We start from the raw sequence: 11756 nt of genomic DNA, 5'->3' as shown, positions 1-11756 counted from the left end.
GAAAGAGGCTGAATTTTGTATACAGAATCTCCACAGTAGTTTCCTTGTAACTTACAATAATGATGATGTTAGCATTCTTACTATGCTGCTTTGGAAAACTCAGATGCTGAGAAATATCCGTGACCGTTTTGTTGTGGGAATGTTGATATTAAAAAAAATATAAAGTTAATATTTACTAGTTGATACAGTGCCATTGTAGCACCATGCTATTTTATCCTTTGTTTGTTCCTATCAAACCAAAATATACAATATCTTTTTTCTATAAAATAGAGCTGCCAAGATCAAAAGTGCATCAGTTTAAAGCAAATTAAGATGATCTTGGACAGTTGGTTACGCAACTGTGTTGCACAGTCATCAGTAATGTCCATGTCCAAGTGCTTCAAATACTTGACAGAATCTGAATGAAAAAAAAAAAAAATCTTATCTTTGTTGTGAAGGATCACTTCCTGGGCTCTGATTTATATTAACTTAAAAAATGTTGTTTGATCTTAGCATTCAAGAAAGGAAACTGAGCTTTGACCTGCAAAGTCTTTGTTCCTGCACTTTCTTGCACAGCTTGCCAGGACTCTGAGCAATGGGGGTAGTCAGCTGCATTTCATGTGATAGTTTAGGACTCCAAACGTTAATTTGATCAACAAAATACTATAGTATAGAAGTGATTCTTCGTTATAGGTGGAAGTATGTCAGTGGGGACTTGAATATGAGTAAATGTGAAATAACTGTATGAGTTGGAAGGCTTTTCTGTAACTGGCTGGACTGACTAAGCAGGTGCAAGTTTGTAATATTTATTGACCACTGGCAGAATTCCCCCTTCAGGTGAGTTGGGAGCTTATGCCTCCAGTTTTGAAGTAGGGCATGATAGAAATGGAATAATCATCACTGAAATATGTTAATGCTAATCTACAGACACAGAAACCAGCATGTGGGAGGGAAGAATGTGAGATGAGCAAAAAAAGATTAAAAAAAAAAAAAATTAGTTCTTGGTAGGCTTAATTTGGAACGTTCTAACTGAAATTTTCTGTGACAAACTAATGAGTTTCAGTCTGTAATGATTTTTGGATTTTTGGTCAGCTGGTAAGACAGTGAGGGAATGTGAGTTGTCATATTATTTATGAAGCATTCTGATACTCTTTGAAGAAAAGTGTTTATGTACCTATTATTAAAATCTGTGTTTAATCATCCATGCATAACGGATGAATTGCTTTCTTCTTTTGAAGTTCTGGTCTATGCATTAAGTCGGGATTTATTTCACTGGGGTTTTTGTCTGTGTTTTTTTTTTTGGTTGTTGTTTCAGTTTTGAAATGCTCACTCTTTTTCTTTTTCATTGAAGAACACATACAGCTGTTAAAATTGCCCCACGATATAGCGCACCTGTAATTCATGTCCTGGATGCATCCAAGAGTGTTGTGGTTGTAAGTTCTAAATTCCAGTTTCTCATCAATGCAAAAATATATGCCCTGTTTTTCAGTTGTGCCTCTCATTCTTTCCTCGAAGGCTTAACATTATAGCAGAAAATTGAGGGGGCACAACAGAGACCAGTTTCTAAACGGCTATTGCTTTAGTTATTTTTTGCTGCCACATGGTTATCTCGTCTGACTTGTGTCGGTTATGTCACTGCTTACCTTCACTTAAATGCCTGTTTCTCCAGCAAGGGTGACATGAATTATCTTGAGTCCTTGCCTGTAGGTTTGAGAAGTTTTACAGTGAAAAGTGATGACACTAGATTTGCACTGATACTCTCTCTATTGTAATGTATTTCTGAAGTTAGTGATATGGCAACATCAGCGCTACGAAATGCGTGTCTGGAGTTTTCTGGGTTGGATGCTCTCTGTATCAGACAAAGGTCTTAGCTACTGCTGGAAAGAAATAGGTCAAGCTGTGTGTTTTTTTTCTATGACTATTTGGTCTCTAAAAGTCTTGGAGTATTGTCCTCTCAGGTCTTTCCAGAGCCAGACTTGGATCTGCTAATATTACCGGTGTAGTAGGGCAGTGCTCTCAGTAATCAACATGTTCTTAAATATGTTTTGAATCTAGTCTGAAGATTAGAGTTAAGGCTTAGTGTGGTCACGTGATTAGAAACAATTCTAAAAAGACAGATGACTTAGTCTGAAGTTCATACTCCGTCCTTCCTGTAGTATGTACTTAATGCTTTCTTTTTCTATTTTTTAGTGCTCCCAGCTCTTAGATGAAAGTGTAAAGGATGATTTCTTCGAAGAAATATTAGAGGAGTATGAAGAAATTAGACAGGAACACTATGAGTCTCTCAAGGTACAAATGTAATTGATTTAGCATCTTTTCCTGTTTGATTGGTACTCACCTCATTAGTAATAATTTTCAGTTTCAGCTCCTTATGAAGACCTTTCAGGTATATTAGTTCTGATTTAAAACATACAGTAAAATTGATGGAAAACTTCCTGAAGTGCTTATGAAATAAAATTTTCTAACCTATCAAGGAAAGTTCTGCATGACTCTAGCATATGCTTGGCAAATTCTTGAATTTCCTCAATGGGCAATCAGTGGTATCTAGGACATCTCCAGGGAGCTGGTAGTCGTGTCAGTTTAACCAGCCTACAGAAGACCAGTGGTCTCCTGGAGCAGTAGCTGGGAACAGGGAGCTACACTAGGGTAATTAAAATGGCACAGTTGCTTTTGCAGGTATTAAGCTACACTCTGTTGAGTGTTTTACACCACTATGCTTTCCTAACGCATTCATATTGTTGAGGTTAGGGATCTGAGCAGTCTCAAAGTAGAGAGCTGAGGTTGCTATTTTAGGAAAGTGAAGAGAAGGAAGCAATGGCATGTGTAGATGGACTGTGCAAATTAACAATGGGAAACAAGTAACATATGACTCCTCTGGGGCCACCCTTGTAAATAAACACGGAAGCAGGCTCGTCTGGCTCTTACCTGGTCTTTTGATAAAGCAGGATAAAGCTTGAGGCCTTCTGCTGAGGGCTTTGGCTCGAACAGGTTTAAGACTGTCTTTGCACAGGGAACCAGTCCTTTAAGCTGAGATCAGTGAGTGCAGCACTCTCCTTTAATCAGAGGTCAACACTGAATTCATGGGCCTTATTGAAGTTGTGATGAATTTCCTGTGCCTTTCAGAAGAGCCAGTAATTTGCCCAGAGGCAGGCTGCAGTCATTGGTGGTGATGTCGCTTTTTGCTTGCAGGAGGAGAATTTCTTGCTGTACCTATATTTTTGTGTATTTTGAAGTAATGAAGGAACTGCTGGTGCGGTTCAGAGGAACTAGGCATCTTGTAGGCCAGTTTCTTTAAAAGTATACAGGAAATAATAATAGTATGGTTGTGATGTAATCTTACTTTACACTTGTGAACTGGGAGTTGTGGGAACTGAAATTGTCTGTTGTCAGATTTGTCGCAAAGACTATTTTGAGTAAAACTTTGTGAAATTAACCATTATGTCCATACAGGAAAGAAGATACTTGTCTCTACAGCAAGCCAGAAGAAAAGGTTTCCATAATGACTGGTTATCAGGCCTTAAACCAGGTCAGTTCAAATGTTGTTGTTCATTGTTGCTGATCCTTTCCTTTATTTTATGTATTTTATATGCATTTTAAATTAGGTTATGCTTCATTAAAATTCAGGATATAGTACTGTAACAACTTGAGTAAATTGGTGACTGACTGAGCAGAGATTTTTTTTTTCATAAATGTGAGTGTCCAGTTTATCCTTTAAGTTTTTCACAGTATATTTAAAAAATAATAGTACTAAAATATTAGTAACTCCCTGTGTTAGGATGTTTTTTCCCTAACACCATGTAATCAAAGATAAGTCTAATGCTTCCTTTGCAAAATAATGTCGAACTGGCTCATGATGCTACAAGCTTGCTATACCATAATGGGGGAACACACGTTGTGACATGGCATTTGTATCACATTCCTCTGTATGCTTTTTCCTACCCTTCCCCCATCAGTTTCTGTACCAGTCCAGTTTGATTTTTTTAGAAAAAATTGGAGACTAGAAGTATAAACAGCATTCTGCAAGAAGCTGCGTCCCATGGTGACATTAACACTTCACTGCTTTCTGTCATTTCATTTACAAGACTCAACAAGATGCTAGTTTTCAATAGCTCATCTTAATAAAGGCTGTGTTATAAAGTATTGAACAGCACAGATGAGAAGTGTAGAGCTTGTGGGTACATCATAACATAGATCTCTCTCTCTTTTTCACTTGTGCACGTGCATCTGAACAAGTGTGTGATGGTTGCAAAAGTTCTTAGAAATTACACGCTGATTTAAGGAACTATTTCACAGTAATGTGTCTATGTATAGCAAGTGAGATTTGTAAATATGAAAGCTATATGGAAATAAAATATCTTCAATATTGATTAATTGTGTAGGTATTTTTGGTCTTCTGTTTTGGCCAATATTTTAGCCAATGAAATGAATTCAGAAGTCCAACAGCTAATAAGTGTTGATTCATAAGACAGAGCAAAAGGCCTTAAATTTTCTATTTCAACTTTATATGCCTTTTATGCTTTATTTTATCACGGTGTAACTGTACAGTATGGTGTCTTGCAATATGACAGTGAGAATTCTGAGACAATTACTTTGAAAGAGGTCATTTGCAGTAGTGGAAGCTGGTGAGGATCAGTTACGCTGCACATAAAAGAACAACATTAAATCATTTTCATCATGTCAGACTGTACTTATGATTCCTACAGTTAAACCGAAATTCATTGGCACAAAAGTCTTTGAAGATTATGACCTGAAGAAGCTGGTAGAATACATTGACTGGAAGCCTTTCTTTGATATCTGGCAACTTAGGGGAAAGTACCCCAACCGGGGTTTTCCTAAGGTCTTTAATGATAAAACTGTAGGTGAGTATTGAAATTGCATTTCCTTTGTATAAATAATCCTAGCAGACTTGCCATACTGTGTTACGATTCTGAATGTTTTGGAATACATAGGAATAGTGGAAACTTTGTGTCACTGAAGTAATTTGTGTAAAGCAACATTTAGTGAAACAGGTGTTGACCCATGAGGCTGAAAAAGTAATGGGGAAAAATGCTTAATCATCTTATTTAGAATTCACCCCCCAAAACACAGGGAGGTATTTTGGTGACAAAAAATGGCAGCGAAGCATTTGGTACTGTGTCCCTGTTGTGGGTGAAGATGGCAAGAGGGCTCTAACTCCTTTAGACACTGTACAGTAAGTCTTGAAATCCTTGCTCAAAATGCAAGAGTGACACTGAAGTCAACGTTCTGGGTCTGCTGCGTTGTTGTAAAGTAGGTACACACATGTTCTCTGCTGCTCGTGTTATTCTGCATCCTCTGCCTCTACTAGAGTGGTGCTGGCTGACACATTATTTTTTTCAAGATACATGTTTTTACAACTGTGTAGACATAATCACAGTGATACTTCTCTGTTTGCTGTAGCTGACAGATTGTTGCAGTCATCAAAGAATTATGGGGAAAATGAACCAATCTTCAGGAATTCTTAAAAATGTTTAGCCAGTTGTGAAAATATGCCTTTTCTAAAGGGTTCTCTTTTATAGGTGAAGAAGCAAAGAGAGTTTATAATGATGCTCAAAATCTACTGAAGACATTGATTAATCAAAAGAAATTACAAGCCAGAGGTGTAGTTGGGTTCTGGCCAGCTCGAAGTGTTCAAGATGATATCCACTTATATGCTGCAGAAGAGGCTGTGGGATCTTCAGAGCCAATAGCAAAATTTTATGGCTTGAGGCAACAGGTACAAAACCAGAATGTTTGTTAAGTGAAGTGATGATTTTTTTTTTTTCCCCTGAACTGTAGGAATGTCACAGAAGTACCCTATTAAAATTTGTGCAAAAAACGGTGGTTGTCACCTGTCTGCAGCCACTATCTTGCTATTTCTTTCAGTAATAATGAGATCTAGTTAGTGATGATCCAGGTATTTGTACTGTAGGATTTTGCATTATTTTGTAGGACTTTGCATTATAGTAGTACAAAATGCTTTGTAGATTGAACATCTTCAGATGTGATATAAATTTTCTGTCTTCATTTTAATATTTAAGATGTTCTGTAGTACTGTGCTGTATGGATCATCACAAGGTTCCTGTGTGCTAGATTAGAACCATAGAATGATAGAATTGTTCTAGTTGGAAGAGACCTTCAAGACCATCAAGTCCAACCACTAATCCAGCAGTTCCAGGTCACCACTAAACCGTGTCTCTAAGCACCACACCTATAAGTCTCTTAAATACCTCCAGGAATGTTGACTCCACCACTTCCCTGGGCAGCCTGTTCCAGTGCTTGACAACCCTTTCTGTGAAGAATTTTTTCCTAATATCCAATCTAAACCTCCCCTCTTGCAACTTGAGGCCATTTCCTTTTGTACTATTCCTTGCTACATGGGAGAACAGATGGACTCCAGCCTTGCCACAACCTCCTTTCAGGTAGTTGTAGAGAGCAATAAGGTGTCTCCTGAGCCTCCTTTTCTGCAGACTAAACAACCCCAGTTCCCTCAGCTGCCCCTCATAAAACTTGTTCTCTAGGCCCTTTACCATTAGAACCTATCGAACCTTATTTGTCTAATATCCCTGGATTCTGCCTTAGATAAGAAATTCTGCTTGAATGAAAGATTGAAAACAATTATAATTAAAATAGCTGGAAAATAAAGCTCAATGGAGATAAGCAGTTTTGATAGTCTTAATTTTTATGTAAAATTCCTCACATGAAGAGACAGTTCAGAATTCATTAGTAGGCTGGTAATTTTGGTGGAGAAAATAATTATTTTAAGTATTAATGCTTGAATCCTGCCCACCTAGATTTGCATTGATTTTGATAGATTGAACATTTTCAAGATACTCTGCCCTACCTTCTGACTTGGCTTCCTCATAATTCACATATTTAGAGTCCTCCAAAAATGGTGAAGCCAAATTTTTCTGGAGTACCTTATTCTGTGTGAGGACAGTCCTGTACCAGTATTGCAGAACTATACTAACAAACACATGACTTTAAATGTAACTGTTCCAGTTCCCTGTAACAGATTCTGTTGCATGGAGGTGGATCTTTACAATTCCATGGCAGATGTTTATGTAAACTGTTCTCACAAGCATTCAGGCAGGGCTGTTCCAGGCCCTTACTCTACCTAGTTAAACATTTTGATATCCTGTGTATATCAAGTTTACTACAGTTTATTTTTCTGGCCTTTTTACAGGGTCCTCCCAAGGAACGTACCTGATTTGATGTTCTTCTCATAATGTTTTTTACTATTGGAATATTCCCAATTTATTCTGGCTTTTCTCAAAGGTTAAGGCTGTGAAACTCTGCTGTTGTGGGTACTGTTGTTCTGGACTGTACACATTTTTGCTGCATCTCTTTCAATCTGGTGTATGCAGTAACTCAGCAGAGGCTACACCAAAGCAAAGTGGAAGAGAAGAATTGTCTCCCGTTTCTTAGATAAAATGTTCTTTCAGTACACACATGTGTCTTCATGGCACTGACACTATTAAGGACATGTTGGAGATGCATTTAGTAGTTTTTCTTCATATTTTGTAATTATTACAGTTAAAATTAACATAGATTTCACCTCCATGGAAAGAGTATATTATATTTTTATGGTACCTTCTGCAAGCTAGTAGGTTATAGAAGCTAGAGAAAGAGTTGACCAATTTTCTTTGTTTTTTGTGGTGGTGGTGGTAGTGATGTTATATTTGGGTTTTAAACTGCAGTTGGGAGTGGGTGGAAAGCATTGTTAAAATAATGTCACAGAATAAGAAAACTTGTAGAGGAATCTTCAGCCATGAAATAACTTTTATCTTTCTGTAAGTTGGGTGGATTTATGAGAGATGTGCCACTTCTTAAACAGCAGTCATGTTCCTGCAAAAAATATGCTGATATGATCCTCAGCTGTAAAAGCTGTTAGGTGCTATGGCCAGCATTTGGTCATCTCTTTCTATTCCCTGTTTTCTGTTTTGGAAAAGGATCCAGTGAGTGGGATATTTCTTATTTGCCTAAATCCACTTTAGCTTTGCTTGGGATTCATGTTTTCAGTAGTGACAGATGTGTTTTGTTTATATTTGCTTGTGGCTGGTGTAAACCTGCATCCTGGGCCTTGTTTTTGCTTGGGTTACTGAGCGCATGGTTTGTAGCATAGGAGACTGGGAGTGTTGATAAACTCTCACAGCCATTGTAAAATGAGTGTTGCTGAGAAATTCTGCAGCTTGTGTAACAAAGATGCTAAACATCAACCACCGGTTTTGCTAACAAATGTGGAATCTATCAGTGCTAAAAATGGAGAATTTCTCCAACCCAGTGATTGGAATGAAGGGTATTTTTTATTTTCTGTAATAATATGTTTGCAGAATAAGCTGTTAAATCTTACTAGCTGTAAATAGAACCAAAACATCTCTACATTTGTGTTCAGCACAGCATCTCTCTTCTTGACATTTTGTTCTTTGATGATCCAAACACCCTCAGAATAAGAGAGGTTTTTCTTCTAATTCAAGTAAAAGATTGGCAAGACTAGTTAAGTACTTGTCAGAAATGCCTTAAGCCCTTTGGTCTTAAAAGTACTGGTCTTTAGGTTAATAGTGAGCTAATACTTAATATATTTTTAAAATGTTCGGATTTATGACATTGGTTTTGTTCCTTCAGGCTGAAAAGGACTCTGCCTGCACAGATCCATATTACTGCCTCTCTGATTTCATAGCACCACTGGATTCTGGCATTTGTGACTACTTAGGCCTGTTTGCTGTGGCCTGCTTTGGTGTAGATGAGTTATGCAATGAATTTAGGGAACAGGATGATGAATACAACATTATAATGGTCAAGGCTCTTGGCGATCGGTTGGCAGAGGTATGAGCTTTTATCACTTGTTCCCTTGCAAATATTCTGTGAACTAGATTTTCTTGGCAGGTTGCTGTTTCTAGTTTTAGCATAAACTTAGACTGTTGCCTGTAATGTACGCTCTGCATTAAATCTGCAAGTGAACTAATTCTACTGAAATTGTCTTGAGACTCGTATTCTGAGCCGGAAGGGACTCTGCTGTCCATATCTTCCAGCTGCAAAAGCATCTTTGAGCTGTTTATGAGGGTTTTGATGATTGATAGAGTCTAGTAGTTTTAAAACAAGACTATTTAAAAAGAACTATCTAAATCTTGTTTTATCTACATGACAATGTGTTTGGACCTAGGTGCGACCCTCCAGTTACATTCTTGAATTACAAACATGCCTTCTGCTTTTAATGGTGACCATAGAGATGTATCCAGGGTACGACTCTTTTGACTTAACATGTGTTAGGCTTAGACAGACATGCTCTTAAAGCTCTGACTGAAGTGAGTTAGAAAATGCTGTCCCTTCCCTCCTGCCCTGCTATCCCCATCTGCCTGGCCCCATTCTTTCACCCAGGTAATGATGTTAGAGCAACACTGGGCAATGCAGATGGGTCTAGCTCTAGCTGTATATTTCAAGCTATAACAACTTCAGGAATTATTAGATGCCATGTAATGATATTTACTGAAGTGAAAATTTTTCCTGAGGGCACACACTGCTGGCAAATACAGTGTAGGCTGTAAGAGCAGTTAAACTGTAGCCCATGTTCAGCTGGATGAAAGGTCTTCTGCTAAAAAGAGCAGCAGGACTTCCTTCCCTCTGATACCAGCATGGATGCAACAGTGGTGTGGCTTCCAGAGCTAGACCTGGATGAGATACCCCCATAGTCAAGACTTAATGACTTCAGTGCTGTAATGATGTATCGCTACCGTAGGTCAATGAACTTCATCCTTTCTGGTACTTGTCCATATCTTTATCTCTTGGAGTATGTAGGATTTTTAAAGCAGGACAACTGAAAAATATCCTGTCTACCAATAAGAGAAAAAACTAAAATACTTATATTCATAAAATGTGTGTTGTGTGTGAATTTTAATGCTGTCAAATTTCTCACCTATGATAAGAGCTCCCTTAAACATTAAAATGAAAATGAGGGAGAAAGTCTTTATCATTGTTTGTCTTCATTCAATAGCTATTGTATCAGTCTGCACAAATTACACAAAAAAATCTTTGCATTCTATTCCAAGGCATTTGCTGAGGAGCTCCACGAAAGGGTTCGAAGGGAGTACTGGGCTTACGCTAGTTCTGAGCAGCTGGATCTGTCTGACCTGCGCAGGATTAAATACGAGGGGATCCGCCCTGCCCCTGGCTACCCCAGCCAGCCTGACCACACAGAAAAACTCACCATGTGGAAACTTGCAAACATTGAAGAAACAACAGGTACCTCTGTCCCATTGACTAAGGATTCTTAAACGTTTTTTTTTATGCAAATGAAAGATTGAAATGCCAACAAAACAAGTGGTGCAGAACTACACTGAAACAAACAAACAAAACAAAAAACCCAGAACCCAAACCTAAAACTGAAGTGATTCTGGGAATTGCTGTCTTCCTTTTTTCATTGCCATTTTTGTTTTGCCTCATTCGAGGAAGAATTTGTGAAATACTACCAGTGCTTTTGGTGAAGGAGTTATGTTCCCAATTAGCAGATTGCATGCAAACAGGGTTCTGCTGCATAGAGAAAAAAATACAGCATCCCTTATGGTTGCAAGAAGACATTCAGATATAAACAGGAAAAAAAGTCGATTCAGCAGTATATTTCCTGATCCACAGAAACCTTGAGATAATAGCTCAATAAATAGGAATTAATTCCATTTCTTTTCCTCTGATATTTTACATAGCAAACATTTCACTGCTAATTCCACAATTCCAGAAATGCCTGCCTTTGTTTCAAAACCTCTAGCTACCCATTACATTTGCCAAAGTGTCTTTTTTCCTTCAAACTGTACAGTTACTCTACAGTAATACTGTAATGAAGTCTGCAGTATCTTTAAAGCTCTGTGTGTTTTTTAAATAGTTGACAAATGGGAAATGGTTTTGGTTTTTAGTGCATCTGAAAGCTTCTTGGTTTTTCAGTTTGCTTTAAACTGCCCAATATAAAAAGGGTTTGAGTTTATGCAGTTCAGAGAATAAGAAAATGCTCTTTCTCTTTTCCAGGAATTTGTTTAACTGAATCACTAGCAATGATACCTGCTTCTGCAGTTTCTGGCCTCTACTTTTCTAATCCCAAATCCAAATACTTTGCTGTGGGCAAAATATGTAAAGATCAGGTAACTTGCGTTGTCCATTGTTTTCGTATTCCTGCATTCAAAACCACCTTGTGAGTAGATGTTCCAAAAAATCTTGTAAACAGTAAAAGCTGGAGTTTCCATGTCTTAATTATGTTTTTCTGATCCCTTTGCAGGTTGAAGATTATGCATTGAGAAAAAAATTGTCTGTGGCAGAGGTGGAGAAATGGCTGGGACCCATTTTGGGATATGATACTGAATAACTGTGACACATGTGGGTGAACATTTTCTTTTGGTGGTCTGATTGCCAGAAGGAACAAGAAAAACCTTCCCACTGAAGACAGCTTTCTTCCATCCATCCCAGTAGCTTGTCTGATTGTTTTTAATTTTTCATTAAGAAACTTAATATTTAAAACCTGCCCTGTGCTCTTTGCTTGGGACCATGCATTGTAGATCCCTTAGACAGAGCAATGTACTCTTATTTATTTTTATTTCTTGCACAAATGCTCTAGCAGAGCAACTGGATGTAGGATGAGATGTGGAAGCTGCAAAGGTCTCCTGTCCTCAGGAAAGCTTTGAAATCAGAGGCAAGAATTTATATCCTGTTGGCTCTGGATCTATGTAGAACAGAAATCTACTTCTGTTATTTTCATGCATTTTGGCAAGTCCAGGTGCAGAAATATGATGTGATTTTTC

The 11756-nt window shown here is 37.9% G+C and overlaps 1 protein-coding gene across 1 annotated transcript in view; it reads left to right on the top strand.

Moving 5' to 3' along the window:
- MTR (5-methyltetrahydrofolate-homocysteine methyltransferase) overlaps window positions 1-11323 on the top strand; it is a 46058-nt gene extending 34735 nt beyond the window's left edge. The window contains exons 24-32 of the mRNA XM_008942110.1: window positions 1331-1412; window positions 2170-2268; window positions 3430-3505; window positions 4683-4838; window positions 5517-5713; window positions 8602-8802; window positions 10023-10215; window positions 10990-11102; window positions 11237-11323. Coding sequence (XP_008940358.1) covers window positions 1331-1412; window positions 2170-2268; window positions 3430-3505; window positions 4683-4838; window positions 5517-5713; window positions 8602-8802; window positions 10023-10215; window positions 10990-11102; window positions 11237-11323 — 1204 coding nt within the window. The remainder of the gene's footprint in view (window positions 1-1330; window positions 1413-2169; window positions 2269-3429; window positions 3506-4682; window positions 4839-5516; window positions 5714-8601; window positions 8803-10022; window positions 10216-10989; window positions 11103-11236) is intronic.
- Window positions 11324-11756: the final 433 nt, after the last annotated feature.

Source organism: Merops nubicus, unplaced genomic scaffold (genome assembly GCF_000691845.1).
Source record: "Merops nubicus isolate BGI_N331 unplaced genomic scaffold, ASM69184v1 scaffold3186, whole genome shotgun sequence".
In the NCBI taxonomy this organism is placed as follows: domain Eukaryota; kingdom Metazoa; phylum Chordata; class Aves; order Coraciiformes; family Meropidae; genus Merops; species Merops nubicus.
This window is presented reverse-complemented; position numbering and strand designations above follow the sequence as displayed.